This window comes from Larus michahellis, chromosome 3, assembly GCF_964199755.1.
Source record: "Larus michahellis chromosome 3, bLarMic1.1, whole genome shotgun sequence".
Lineage (NCBI taxonomy): Eukaryota > Metazoa > Chordata > Aves > Charadriiformes > Laridae > Larus > Larus michahellis.
The window spans coordinates 80,363,043-80,378,763 of NC_133898.1; the positions used below are offsets into that span (position 1 = coordinate 80,363,043).

Below are 15,721 nucleotides of genomic sequence, written 5' to 3' on the forward strand. Positions count from 1 at the left end.
ATAGAGGCACAAGAAAAAAATGTGTACTAGGCAGAGTACATTTGCAATTCTTTCTCTCTCCAACCAGAAAACCTCTGATGAGAAAGACAGTGACCAACCCCATGAAGCCAGAATACAAAAAGAGTTGCTGAATGCAACCAACACAGGGTGGGTCCTGACAGAGCAGCAGATCCCTGTTCAGAAAAGACAAAATTCAGGTAAGGAACATAATTTTATTTTTCTCTTTCTTGGAAATCTAGTGCTCCATCAAGCTTAGGAAAATTACTGAGAATGTGAAGCTACCAATAAATGAAAAAATTTCCACCAGTTTAAAAAGTGACACTACATAAAGAGTGTGAGAGAGAGGACTCAGCAGTCAGAATATATATTTATCAATGAAGAACAGAAGAAGTCTACATCTGTGCATATTGAAGGCATTACGGAATGAAAAAAAGCCATACAATTTTTGTAGTACTTCAAGGTGGAATGTACCGATCACCAGGTTGCTGACTGAGAAATCTCTTCTTAAGAGGTCTTCTCTTTCAACACTGTGCTAGCATGCCTTTTTGACTCAACAACTTTATCTTCAAAGATTGAGTTAGTTAACTTGTATTGCTGGAAGATAAAAGATTTGATCTATTAATGGAGAGGCAGACTGCTGTCATCATCTTAGTCTACTTCCCTCCCCCCTCTATGCAATATCACCTGAGGAATCAGATTTCTGCTGAACCCTCAAAGATATTTTTAAAACTTGGACCACATCTGCAGTTTAAAGCTCTTTCCCGACTTTGTTTTCTGTAGCCTAGGCAAAAGAGAATAATAAATTTTGCTGACGTAAATGTTTTAAATTTCTTAAGCACAAAAAAAGTGTCTAGGCCCAGAGTAGCTTTAACTGAACAAAAAACTATGTTAAAACTACTCGATTAAAAAGTAGTGGACTGCAAAAATCTTCCTCAATGGGAAATGAACAAGGAAGCAGCTTTAATGAAAACTTCCAGCATCAGGAATTATTTTTTAAACAATCTTCTGTTGTTGTTTCTAGTGTTATTTTTTCCAGCACAAGCTGGAAAAACCAGAACTCTAGTTGTTCTGGTTGGTGCACTTAGTAGATCTGATAGATTAGAGAAAGAAAACAATTGCGCCATGTTTAAGAAGCATTACCACTTGGGGTTCATGGAGCAGAACTCAAAATCACCTTAATTTTATCAGCAGAGGACAATATCAGTATCTTATATACTGATGTATGTATCTGTACGTTCTGCTTTTATTTTTCAGGCTTGGTACAGCAGATTTAGTTCCTTCAGCCCTTGCCAGTCTCTCAAATACTGATTTTTCTGATTATCCAGACTAGAGGATATTAGGTTCTTGTGACCAAATAGTATGCCCAGAGAGACTGCAGCTTGCTTTTGATTCATATTCTTGGCCTCTTTGGCTGTTGGAGGGAAGGGTGGAAGAGTGAAATTACAGATTTCTGGCACAATAAATATCTATTCAATCTTGATTGCCAATACCAGGAACAGACTTTAGCAACTTGTTGGTGCACTGCACAGAGGGTACCTTAGCTATGGGAGGAATTGTCTTATGCAGTCCAATTGAAGAATTCTTGTTCCCATTTCTAGTCATTCTCTTAGTAGTTGACCTAATTCTTGCTCTTATTTCATATATGTGAAGTTGTGGAACATACTCATATGTTTCAAGTTCCAGCCTTCTACTTCTCTGTTCAGGCCTTTTGAGTTTGTTCTATTCTGGCTATTGAAAATAAGAAGTGGTTGATTCTGTCACTTTTTGTCAATAGATGTAAACTCTGGAAGAGCACAGTAGAGAATTCTTGACCACTGTTCCCAGCACAGTGATGAGGGAAAGATGATTTCTGGGAAATGTATCACATCCTGCAATACTCTTAGCTCATCGGTCCCTTTTTCCATCAGAAATTTGCAAGTGTTTTGTCTTCAAACAAATGACCCAGAGTATCTACACAAATAGTCTTTATAATGTGCTAGTTGATATTGAAATACCCAGATGCTGAAGCAGAGTGATAAATTACTGAGGTTTTAATGCTTGCTGATGTTTTATTCTTGGGCTGCACCACTAGCTTTCTTCCACACTGAAGAGCGTTTCCCAAATCTAACTTTTTATAGCAGAACTAAAGCTACTCTGTTACATGTTCACTGAAGATGAGTATTGCTCCAGAAAGTTCACTGGAATCGATGAGCTGAAGCTGAATTCAGTTATACCTTCACTGTGAAGTTGTTCAGCATGTGCTAGATCTGAATGACCACAGTAAGATTAACATGTGTTTCCACCTAGACATCTGTAAAGTAAATACCAGGTTAAATGTTCTTCTGCGAAGCTAGTAGATTTTGTCTCTAATTAACTCAGGGCAGTTGGCAAATGAAAGTCATCTTGGGGTCTGTAGACCTGATTGTTTCTCTGGAATTGTGATCTGTGATTTCATCTCTGCTGAAAAACAGCAGATTTGTCCAAATATGGAGAGGAATAAGCACCTTTATTTCTTGGAGATTATTACTCGGAGTGATTCAGCTGTGAAATGGGAGTACTTACAAGTGTGAGTACCAAAATCTATGTAGAGACAGCTAAAAGAAAGCACATCATTGTAATTCTCTTCGATTCTAAAAGGTATTGAAATATTGAGCTGCTTCAGGGTTGAGAGGCAGGGAACAGCTTGAAAGGAGGAGCCATAGAGGTGAGTTTGGAGGAGGCAGGGAAGAATAAACAACATGGATTTGCAACAAAAAAAACATAATTAAAGTGGATCTTGGTACCCTGACAATCGTCTTAGAGTTTGAGAGGAAGCTTCACCTACATAGGTCCAATTTTCCCTTCTTTTGTAAGCTGTCTTCTGGCTGTAAACAAAAAAACAGGACTTCAGCTCAAAACTGGCATAAAGCAGCTGAGAAACTACCTCCTTCCCATCCTTTGCAGCCAGTGTGGGTGATGTACCAGCAGAGAAAGCCAAGTTGTAGGCTCTTTGGAGTTGTCATAGGGGAAATTAATTTATTTGTTTTCTTGAAATGGAGCCTGTACATATTTTGCAGTCCTAAAGGATTCTGTCATGCTGCCTGAACAGCATTCTTGAATAGACCCTTCCTTTATCCTAAGGTGTCAGCTGCAATGAGCTGGGAGAAAAATTGGAAGAATCTGTCTGCTGGAACAAGTAAAACAGAACCACCTCTCTGTCTGAACCTAAAGGCAGAAAAAAGACTAAACACATTCACATCGCTCCCTAAACCAGTCAGTACAAAATGCAGGAAAGCTGGCTGTTTGAGGAGGAGGAATGGAATGCTACAAGGATGTTTGTCTTGGAGATTTAAAGAACATGGGTAAACTAGATATGTCCAAGCCTGATGGAGCAGTGGATTCCCATGAAAGAGAAATTAAATGTCTGAGCCTCTCCTTCACTTCTAAGGCAAATTGTGCCACTCTTCTATAAGTGCAGATACTACCAGATAGCAGAAAAGGGCTGATCCTGCAGGCACGAGTGAAGCAAAATTTGGGGAATTCATGTGGGAATGCATAGTCCCCATATTTGTGACGCTCAGAAAATGTGGAAATAGGATGGGCTTGAAAAAAAGTAGATTTACTGCAACTTGAGACTCACCAGCCACCCACAGCTCTTTGTCCCTATGGAATTAGTTTCTGATGAAAGTATAAAAACAGAGTATAAAGCTGTAAGATTTTTCTTAAAGATTGTTGGGCTAAAACATTTGTAAATTATTTAGATGTTCATATTTAACATTTAAATATTTTGTATAATCTTATTCTTGTATGATGCTAATCAATTTTTTGTATTGGATGCAATGCATTATATTTGTTCTTCTGTAAATGCTCTAGCAACGCTTTCTTTTTAAAATAGAGATGTGTTAATCTAACCTTCTTTTTCCAGGCCAGTATCAACTTCTGTGGCGTTTTCATATATAAATCTTTATTTAACGTCCTGTATCAACTTTATGGATTTTTATTGTCCAAAGCAAGCTGGAAAAATGTTTTCAGAGATTTCAGTTATGTATTTGAGTCGCCAAATATTCTGCTCCCGTGCACAGTTACTACTTTTATCTGTATCGTAGGTCTGGCCTAATTTTTTTCCCCCCTTTTTCTCTTAATTTTAGCTGGAAGAAAAATAACAGTCAGGAAAACCAGGCACATAAGAGAAGGAAAGGCATAACTGTGATCTTTAGTATTCGTTCACAAAATTGTCAAATGAGAAAGAGGAAGAGATGGCATAAGAGCACATAAAATTTAGCTAGAAAGGAAAATAATCACATTTCTTCTCTCTGCAGCATGTATGAGTTGAATGCTAATGTTGTCGTCTTTAAATCCTGCCAGTATAAATGCTGCTTTTCATCTTTGCAGAGGCTGGCAACAGCATGCAAAGCAGTATCAGTGCCCATCCTTTTAACAAAAGAGCACTATGTTGGCAGGCACACCTCTTATTCTTGTCATGTTAGTCCTAGACAGTAGCTTTCAAATATCAGTATTACAGCTTACTAGTTTCTTGCAGGTGTAAAAGCTGGTCTCATTACGATTTCTTTTAATAAAACAGCTTAAACTGATGATGAAGACCAACTGGATAGTATACTGTAAAAATTGTGAGAAGGGAGCGTGAAAATTAGAAAACTTGTCCTCTCCTTAGCTTGTAGCCCGTCGTCTTTGTGGTACCACATGAAAAGGGGAGAGAGAAAACGAGAAAGAGACAGATTTCAGTTGAGCTCACGTCAGCTAAACCTTGGGTTTACCTGTTCTTTTTCCCATTTGCAATAATGTCATCTTTTAGCTCCAGGCATCTCTTCTCTATTAGCAAAAAAGAATGCCGCAGGAGGTCTCAACAAATGATGCACTGGTCCGTTGGTACAGCTGGTACATGGGATTGGGCAGTAGGAGAGGGCACTTCTGCTGCATAAATTGAGAGAGTTGATCAGCAAAGGAAATAAGCAAGAAACAGCAACGCTTCATCTTAGGTGCAAGAAATCTGATAGGACTGTTAAACCTGTTGCATAAGGTAGACCTTATGCGTACTGTAGTGGAGGAGTTTGGGATCTCGAGTGTTGTCCTGAAGAAAGGAGTTCTACTTGAATATAATCTTACTTCATTTTTTCCTTCAAAGATAATTCAGAGATACACTTAACCAAAAATTATTTTGATCGTAAAGTTAATGAAACACCTAAGCATACATGAATTTGTTAATACTAACTGTAGTCCTTTGTGCATGTACATTGTGAATGCATGCAGATATACATACAAAATACATGTATGTGTAACTTACTGCAGTATCTGAGCAACTCAGTTGCTGGTAGTGCGTTTATCATTTCTCATGCTTTCAGAAGGACACCACTTGGATCCAAGTTTTAAATATAGGAAACTGGGCCCGAGGGACTGTGTTTCCAGGGAGTTTACAGTAGGGTTTGAATTCACCATTTACTAGCTACTCTGCTTTGATTTTCCGTATAGATAGCTTTGTATGAGAGTCTGACTGAAACTTAGACATCTGTATTTCATTGTCCATATTTTGAGTAGCTACCCTCATCACCATGTACGTTAAATGGAAAGAACAGAATCTCATTCTGCAAGAGGTGGCTAAAATATAAGGAATAGGCCTTTTTTCTTCAATGAAATTGGAGACCAACTTAGAAAACTTGAGACGCCAAAATTAGTTGAAATTAGACCCTCCCCTTAATGCGTGTGCGGTGTCTAGTTGGGAAGGAAAAGCAGAGTAAGTAACGCACTGTAAAGTGATACCCTGTGACTCAGTAATGTGCCATTACAGGCAATCCCTAATGGGGCCTATACAAGCAAGACTGAATTCAAAACTAGCACACTGATTATTTTTTTTTAAAGTCTTTTGAGTGATAAAATTTCTAATCGACATGAATTTACATCAAATTGTCTTAAAATGTGTAATATTTAAGTTAGATACAATTTATTTATATAAGAAAACGCATGTATCTGAAAACATTATAAACTAAAGTGAGTTTATGTCTTGTCCTGTAAAACATCTTCCCATCTGAAGGATACTCGAGAAACAATTCTTGAGATTATACGCAGATGGTTTACAGAGGTAGTGTTATTCATTAGCTTAAAAGGGAATAGTAAGATTAACTCAAAATTGATGAAATGTTTTATACAGTTGCAATACAAATAGGGATATTTGCAGAAGTAATGTAATAGCCCACTAAAATTCGTTTAAGTAGGAAGTGAGGGAGGTAATTGACTACTTGGGCAAGGAAAAACCCAAAGCAACTGGCCTTCATCACAAGCGATGGCTGCTAATATAATTATGGCAACTTGCTGCTTCCAAACAATATGCTTATTTCTGTTCAGAACAGGCTTAAAAGAACAAGCAAATTCCTGGCATAATGAATATTGGTTTATGTGCCACATAAGCAGTTCTTCACAAGTTTCTCATTCACATTTGAATCTATCATGGAACCTATCTGCATAACATCTTGCCTTGTGTAAAATCTGCAAGTATTTTCCATTTTGAATTATGTGAAACCAGTTTTCAAATACGAATGTAAATGACTACTTCTGTAAGATTTTCCTTCATTTTAAATAATCATTAGTGTTTTTCAGTATGGTAGGACCAGGATAGTTTAGCTGCAAGAATTAATGTGAAAAAATGTTAATTTTTTTAACATTTATTCTATGACTTGTATAAACCATTACATAATTCCTTTTTATTTCAAAGCTTAGGTGGAGCTATTCATAATTTTGGAACCTCAGTTGGCAATCGTTATATGTTGTACGGAGCAGCAAGTGGTCATAACTCTCTTTGAAACTGATTCTGCTGCTGGAAAGAACTGCGGGCTACAATTTATGGACAATTCATTTGTCCATAAATTGTTCCAAGTAGCTCTGGGTTTGTACCACAGGTAGAATAGGTTTTCAAAATGTGTAAGTTTACTACTTCCACTCCTGATGATCATTTCCTGTTTCCAAAAGCAAAGAATCATTCGACATTAACAACAGATAGCAAAATACCCCCCAAATGCAAAGTGCTAGTTCTTTTACTTTCTCTAGAACTCTACAAATCAAAACGCTAGTTTAGAATCTTCTGCTTTAACCAAAAATTGTATCAAAACCATTCCTTCACAGGTAGAAGTAGGTGGCAAAAGGGATTTTTGTAACTTTTGCTGCTGGTGCAAAAGCCGAAATTGTAATAAAGATATGATAGCCATGCTGAGTAAGAAGATTCAAGTACTTTTCCCTTTATTTTTCACAAAAAGTTTGTGTCTGTGGCAGAAGTGTGGAGAAGCTCTTTAGCTATTCTCAGAGTAGTTAGTTACTTCAAAGCGATTTGTCATCTGCCTTTGGCTGGGACACACAAGCAAGGAAGAAACTTTCACAATAACATCTGAAGCTTCATTTGTAATACCTGTGATGCAACTTTAACTTAGGGTTTGCGGAAGGGGTATTCTATATCCAATCATCAGGGAACATTGGCATTTTTTGATGCGTTTAAGGATGCAAAAAGTACAGAGAATCCTGTTCATAAGCTATGGCCCCTGACTACTTCCTCCATAAACTGCGGTCTACAAGTCTGCATCCTGTTGTGGGGTTGGCTGTAGACTGTGGTACAGGACCCTCAGCCTATTGTCCAGTCGTCTACCTCCTGACAGCTGCCCTTTTGATGTTCAGTTGTATTGAATGCTGACTGCTGGAACTCAAAACCCCTTGACTGAGCTGCATTGAAAGAAGCAACTATTCTTCCCAGTGAAGCTTCCTTTTTTTTTTTTTTTTTTTTTTTGCTATAAAAATAATAGATATCTGATGTAATGCTCTGGCCAGTCTCTTTCTGCCCTGCCCAAGAAAAATCACTCTTAGGCTCTTCACCAAGTGACCAGATCATGACTTTTGGTTTTAATAGTGCCTACTCAAAAGGTAGGTGACACAGGCTCCTCCAAGCTAACTCCTGCCTGTGCTTTGACTTTGAAGCCACCTTGTTTGTCCTTCTGTCTAGTCAACTCTTCTCTGAGCCTGATTGGAAGATGGCAGTGACTGTGTCAGAAGACAATTCTGCCTTTTGTTTTTGTCATACCTGAGCCAGTCAACTTTTCCACCTGCCATGAGATACAGCATGAAATGAGTTTTTCTTGTGTATCTTACTATATAGAAAGAAGGTTATCTTAAAGAAAGAGGTATTTAAATAGAACTGGTATATATGGTTGCTTTTTTCCATGTTTCAGTTTTGACAGCTCTCACTCAACTGCAAATTGTAACTTTCCCAATAAAGAGTCACCATTTAGGACCAGAAGTGTCCTCTGATTGTTATAAGCTACACTGCAGTGTGTGTGACGCATTTTTATTTGCAAAACATTCAGGTAGCCTAGTAGCAAATTCTATTCTATTTCGTAAAGGAAAATAGTACAACAAAGTATGAGGACAGGACATATTTCATTGCACAGCTGTCTTGTGCCAGTAGCTAGGTTTCAGTTTATGCTCAATACAGCCTGATTCCATCAATAAAACCTGATTAAACCTAGGTTTTGTTCTTTATTTACAAAGACTAAAATAATAGAATTATGTAAAAAAAAAAGCCTCAAAATGAAAATATTCCTTCTAAACAATTTTTCAGTTGAATGTTACTGAAAATCCTAAAAGATTGTTTGTTTTAAATATAATCTCCTAGTCCAGATGCTGCTTTCTTAGAAACCCATTGTGGCTGCTTCTTTTTTAAACTCAACATGATTAGAATGAAATCCTGTTTATATTCTGTTCATGGAAAATATTTTCTTAAATAATATGAAGCTCATTTTCCTTTCCCCCCCCTTCTCTAGATATGACCCAGACATTTTGTTAGGCTATGAAGTCCAGATGCATTCCTGGGGTTATCTCTTACAGAGGGCTGCTGCACTAAATGTTGATTTATGCCAGATGATTTCTCGTGTGCCAGGTAAGTTATTGTATAGGGTTTCAGTTCAGTTCCAATAAAACCAAGTTGAAATATATGAATAAATTAAAAAATAAATGCAGAGTATTTCTTCAGGTGGACTTTTTTTGTTGTTGCTGTTGTGTTGTTATAGGTATGATCACACACAAAAAAATAAATTTGAAATACCAATGAGACTCTGATTTTCAGTGTTTTCTGAATTTTTAAATTTCTTGTGTATTCCACTTCTGGGTATGTCCTGTATCCATGAACCTAGACTCATTTTCAGTATTCATGTGTGTTAAGTTTTCAGTTCTTAGAGGTGCTTCCGCTACCAAACCTCCTCTTGCTTCTCCTTGGCTTCAGTCATATGTATATGTCATTCAGGATACCTACCATAATCATTATTTGTGATTTCTCTGGCTGGGATAGAAGAACATAAAGATGCTTGTGAGCAGCACTCATCCTGGTCAGCATCTCTGTAATAAAACCCTTACTTTCAATAGCCATTGTTGTACAGTGGGCAAATTTTACTGGCACAAATATTGATGCTTTCCTCCAACATTCAGAAAAAGATCTGTTTGGGTTTCTTTCTTGAAAACCTGGGGAAAGTTATCCAGGAGGGTGGTAAGCCTAGTGTCTATACTTAGCTAATCAATAGAAGCTAAGAAGCTATCATTCTGAAGAATGCAGTTAGTGAACAGCTAAATAAATGTGTTGCACCTGAGAAGAGTCAAGATGACTTTGTAAAATTAAAAATTGTCTCAAAAATTTGTTGTAGCTCTTTGAAGTCATCAAGAAGATGTGGATGGGAGAGATACGATTTTAAAAATCAAAACAACCGAAAAAGCTGCTTTTTTCAGGGCTCTTGCCAAGGACCTGTACAGAAACTAAACAGCTATGAAATAAGAAGTGCTTTTCTGTGATTGTCCTGTTAAAAACTTGATCCTGTTACTCTGTAATGGTTGAAAAAGTAAATTAAATGTTGGGAATTATGGAGCAAGGAAAATATAAAACGATGAATGTAAATTTAAAAATCTGTAGTGTGCATGCACCTCAAATACTGCAGTTTTAGCCTCTTCATAACCTTTCCCCCATCAAAATGGATGTAGGAGAACTAGTAAAGATGAGAGGCTAATCCATTTGTGTTTAGTAAGTTAGGATTCCAGAAGAGACAAAACTGGGTAATGAAGGTAAAAGCCTATGAAATCTTGAGGGATATAAAGGGAAATATGAATTGGTTGTTCACGATGTCTTCCAATGCAAGACCATCAAAACCATCAAATGAAGCTAGCACATGGCAGCTTCAGAACAGGAGTTGATTCTTCACGCCTGGCTTGTTGAACTCTTTGAGTTCTTTGCCTCAAGTTAATATAAATGCTTAAAGTGTATGTTGCTTTAAGAGGAAATAAATTCTTGGAAGAAAAATCCATTGGAAACTATTATATATGTGAAGATAATGCCTGGCCCAGGAAGCTGCAAATATTTAGAAGCTGGGATAGTTCTAGAGAGATTATCAATAACTGCTTCCCCTTTTCTTGAAGCATCTGCTTTTGGGTACTTGGTAGAACATGATAACTGGGCTAGTTGCATCTTTGGGCTTACCCAGCATAGCAATAGCATCTCTTATATTGATATCCTGTGTGCCTGGCCAGGAGAACACGATGTTTTAGAAAAGCTAAGTTCACACACTCCTTCCTTGATGTTTGAATATTTGTGCACTATTTTGATGCATTCAAAATCTTTTGATGCTTTTGATACCTATTTAGAAAAAGTCTGAGTTATAGAGACCAGCCAGGGACAAGAAAACATAAGAACAAATTTGCATCTTCAGTTGAAAGTTGTTGGCAACTGGAGCCTGGTGAATTTTTAAATACTTAATATATGAAAACAGGAACACGTGACAGTTTAAGTATGAATTGGTCACAAGTTTCCTTCTTCAGCACAAAAGTATCAAAGTTATTCTGCAGGAATAATAACTGATTGCATGAACCTTGTTATTAAATTCTGCTGATGGCTCAAACTGAGATGATAAACTGGTTGCAGTAACAATGCCTCTGGGTACAGTCTTCAGATATATTGAAGGATGTTCAGAAAAAGTTTTGACCCCTCGCACTTCAAGATTTACAATGCCTTTAGTAAGGGGAATGATGAGTGTTGCAGTCAAAGGTTTCTTAAACCTCCAAAGATCACAAAGATTACTACTCTACTGTAGAAGTATGGCTGAACAATCTCTTCAGTTTGGGATGGGTAACTAATGTGTCTCTGCCTTTGTTCTCAAAGGCTGGGTCACAGCTCTAGTCTTGCAGGACAACTATGTCTGCACTATAGTTGATGCGGAATCAACAGTTAACATCAACAAAACTGTCAATAGTACTCATCTTCGTGACATAAGCTGTTGTTCAAGTTACTGGAATTGGGATACCCATAAAGAGTTCCTCAAAGAAGAAAGGTTATTTCTCTGGGAACTGTATGGTTCTTAATGGTGATGTCCCTATGTATGTCACAGTTGGGCTTCTTTCCCTACAACAACAGAATGCGAGTTCAGTTCTAGTGAAGGAAACCAGGGTTGTAGCCCTTAACATCTTTGGATGTAAAGTTCAAGTGGGCATGCAGGACATAGGCATGATCTCTGCAGCACTGGTATTCATAGTACAGAAGCTCGTGTGCCAGGTGGTAGATGCACACCCAGAAGTGGAATACGTAACACTTAAAGTGTTTCTAAGAACTAATGTTATTGTAAGGTAAGTAATTATTCTTTTTTGACTGAACTGCAGGAGAAAGATAAGGAAATGTTCACAGTGATGAGTTCCTCCCAAAAATGTCATGCCATAAGTGTGGGCTTGCATGCATGGCCATAAATGGACTAGTCTTGTGTTCTCTGTTGCTTTGTGGCCTCCTTGTCCATGGTTTTGACCCCATCTATGTTCCTCTTGCTTTTCCAACCCCTATGCTTCATATTTCCCTCCCTTCTTCACGTGCTGTATTTTTCAAACAGGAAGTGCTCCTTCAAGCAGTATGCTCCTCTTTCCTCCTATTGAAATAAAGATGGAAGGTACTTTTCCTTCCTTTTCCTGTGATTTCAATTTAACAAAAAGAAAGCTGGACTTCTCTCTGGTTTTGCTTTATTGGCTGAGTCTGGTGCTGCCTCTGCCATTTACACGTGAACTATTCGTAAGTCATTAGGACACAGCACAAGAGAAGTGAGTACTGTGCCTGTGCGTAGTGGCATTTTTTGTGTGGACTGTGGCCTCCTGTTTCCTGTTTTGCATCACAGATTAAAGTTAGGGAGCAGGTAACAGAGGATGAGACGAGACTTCTTTTTATTTCAACTCACGCACTTGATAGAAAGAATGTCCTAAGTTCTGCTTCTTAACAACTTTGCTTCCAGAGAGGCTCACGTGGTTATGGTGACATATTCCCCCCACCAGTTGTAGAGTACTACAGGTTTTTGTAATTTTGCAGCGTGCCTCACATGCAGTCTCTTGTTCATCAGGGCGGTGTGTCTCTTGTGACCACGCTATGCTCATTGCCCACCTGGAGTATGGCATGCAGCTCGGGAGTTCTCAGCACAAGAAGGACATGGACCTGTTGGAACAGGTCCAGCAGAGGGCCACAAAGATGATCAGAGGGCTGGAGCACCTCTGCTATGAGGACAGGCTGAGAGAGCTGGGCTTGTTCAGCCTGGAGAAGAGAAGGCTCCAGGGAGACCTTATAGTGGCCTTCCAGTACCTAAAGGGGGCCTACAGGAGAGATGGGGAGGGACTCTTTATCAGGGAGTGTAGTGATAGGACGAGGGGTAATGGCTTCAAACTGAAAGAGGGGAGATTCAGATTAGCGATTGGGAAGAAATTCTTTCCTGTGAGGGTGGTGAGGCACTGGAACAGGTTGCCCAGGGAGGCTGTGGATGCCCCATCCCTGGAAGTGTTCAAGCCCAGGCTGGATGGGGCTTTGAGCAGCCTGGTCTAGTGGGAGGTGTCCCTGCCCATGGCAGGGGGGTTGGAGCTACATGATCTTTAAGGTCCCTTCCAACCCAAACCATTCTATGATTCTATAAGACATGAAATGAACTTAAGAAACATAGGGAATCTCGTAAAAACAAGTCAAAAGAGAACAAGGATGACACTATGACACTACAGAAAGTAAAACTAACTGATAGTTTCTTCTTCCAATAAAAAATAAAAATGAGGGGGAAAAATGTACATTCCTCACTTCCGCAGGAGATCGAGCATGTGGAAATGAAGAAAAACAGAAGAAAAAATGTTGCTGCTTGTGAGGCTTTTTTTCTATCCAAATATGAAAAGAGAAATTGCAATTTTTCCTCCATAAAAATATGAAATAATAAGGAGGTTAAAAAGATGGTATGCATTTTGATAAATTTTGTCAAGGCTCTGTGATTTGTTGCTAAGGTCAATAAATGACGAATATGTTTTCTTAACCATATTTTGATTGATATACACATTTGAAAGATCAACATATGAAGTTAGTCTGTATTATGTTGTGTCACAGCAGTTCTGCAGGATTTCAGGCAATTTTTACTTCTGTCTTCAAGGGTAAATGTGCTCCCGGGCTGTTTGAGGAACTAATTGCGCAGTTATGATCATTATTCCAAAGCATTGTGTATCCACAGTTCTATACACTCTGTCCAAAATGTTCTGCTTTTTGTTAGTAGGGTACTGTACAGGGTATCTGCTAAATGAGTAGAGGCAGAGTACACGACCAACAGTTGAAAATTGGCTACGGATTTAGAATTGTGGGGAAATTGCCTCAAAGTGCTTTCTCTTCCATTAAAGTAATAAGAAGGAACAAGACTGGAGGGTCAAATAATACACTGTGATTTTATATTGAATTTTAACATTTTAAAAACCATCTATGTAAACTCAGGTAAGAATACCAAAACCGTAGCCTTAGATTGGCTGAAAAAAAAGACAGTTTCAAGAAACCTACACCAAAAAGACTGTCTTCTCTTGTGTTGTAGTATTTCAAAGCATGAAAACAAACCAAGGATGGCAAAAGAGGGTGATATCTTTCCTGTACTGCAGTCACTGCTGTCTTACAGAAAGATTCAGAATGCTACTTCTGCCTTTGTGTTTGTTCCTTCCTATTTCCTTCCCTCTCCGTTTGTGCTATCCAGAACTCATGTCTACCTGCAGTGGGTTTGCTTTTAATGTATGAAAGGCACTGAGTTTTCTCTCCCATGGCCTGGTTCTGACTGTGTAAGATTGTTACAAGTAAAGCCTTGAGTTATAAACTCTTGAGGACAGAAATCACTTTTTAAATTATTATCATTATTGTTGTTGTTGTGCACTAATGTGCACCCAGCTAGCTAGCTCCCAAGTAACATTCAACATTGCTTAACCAATGTATTCGCTATGGAGAATATATTGCCATGGACACCATTTCAATGAAACCAACGTAAGAGTTATCTTCAGAGGGATGCGCGAGAGAAGAAAAACCTGGGGGAGTTTTATTTAGAGACTGTGTGGAAGACTGGTAAATAAATAATCTTGTGCAATCAGTAACAGTCTTTATGAATTCTTAATTTTCTGGAGAGCTCAAATTGGAAGAGGGATAGCTTGATCTGGTCTTGACTGTCCTGTAACTTGTCTAAATATATTCACTTTTAATGTCTTTAGATGAAAAGAAAGAGAACAGATTTGCTGCTGAGCTGGATGAATATGGATCAGATACAATGAGTGAAATTAATATCGTTGGGCGAATTGTCTTAAATATTTGGAGAATGATGAGAAATGAGGTAAAGTTTTTTAAAAGGTTAATGTATTTGACTTACTGGGGGGTTTTAATTATTGTAGACTTTGGAAATTTCATGTAACTTAAGTAACTTTTTGTTCTTTATTTGTACACCTTTTGAAATAGAGCAGTCTGCCACCTTGCGAGAATGGATTTTGCATGTTGCTAAAATGTGAAATGTAAAATACCGAAGCCCTTATCTTTCAGTAATGTTTCTTAATGATACTGCTCTTCACTTCTTTGTGGGTTTTGAGAACAACTTGCCTGTTTCAGTAACTTGTTTAATATGGTGCTTTTACTAAATTAAATACTTAAACTTATTTTAAGCTGTCAGGCTTACTCATTGCTTTGTTGTTTATGACCTTACGTTAAATACTCAAGTGGTTCAGTCTTTACAAATCCTATTCTGACCAAATTTGGACCTGATCTTTGTGATCTACTTAATTCCACGTATTCCTTTCAATTGATGAGGGATATTCTTTCCTGACTTGTAAACAGTTAAGGACTTCTAAGTAGAAATGTTTAGCTTTTTAACAAAGAATACTAATAAAAAGTTAATAAATTTAGTAGCTATGCTTTTTAAAAAGTAGAGATTTCTTTGACTGTGGAAGACATCATGCATGTTAACATGTCCTCTGTGGTTTTTTAGGTGAATCTAATGAATTACACTTTTGAAAACGTGGGCTTTCATGTTCTTCACCAACGTTTTCCTTTATTTACTTTCCGGGTTCTGTCTGATTGGTTTGATAATAAGGCAGATGTCTACAGGTAATGTTCTATTAATCCATTTTGTTTGTTCTTTTTAAGGCCAGATTCCTAACATGGGATAAGTATAAGATAAAGTCAGCATAGGAAGAAATAATCAATTTATCTCAGGTACTAGGACAGTCTATATGTAGCAACATGAGCTTATTTACTCTGCTGTGTTCTCTTGGGTAGTTATACCCTCAATATTTCATCTTTGTGTATTTTTCCGTTTAAAGTACACAAAAACAAAACAAATTTTCAGTTACAGTTTCAACATATCTGAATAGACGTACTATTTTGAAGTTCTGTGAGGTCTTTATTTCATATATACTATTAATCAGAAGGACTGCTTATGAACTG

The 15,721-nt window shown here is 37.8% G+C and overlaps 1 protein-coding gene across 4 annotated transcripts in view; it reads left to right on the plus strand.

Annotated features, from left to right (window-relative positions):
* REV3L (REV3 like, DNA directed polymerase zeta catalytic subunit) overlaps positions 1-15,721 on the plus strand; it is a 123,479-nt gene that overhangs the window by 89,637 nt on the left and 18,121 nt on the right. For all 4 annotated transcript variants that reach the window (XM_074580932.1, XM_074580931.1, XM_074580934.1 and 1 more), the window contains 3 exons: positions 8,772-8,887; positions 14,500-14,618; positions 15,264-15,382. In XM_074580932.1, the coding sequence (XP_074437033.1) occupies positions 8,772-8,887; positions 14,500-14,618; positions 15,264-15,382 (354 nt within the window). The remainder of the gene's footprint in view (positions 1-8,771; positions 8,888-14,499; positions 14,619-15,263; positions 15,383-15,721) is intronic.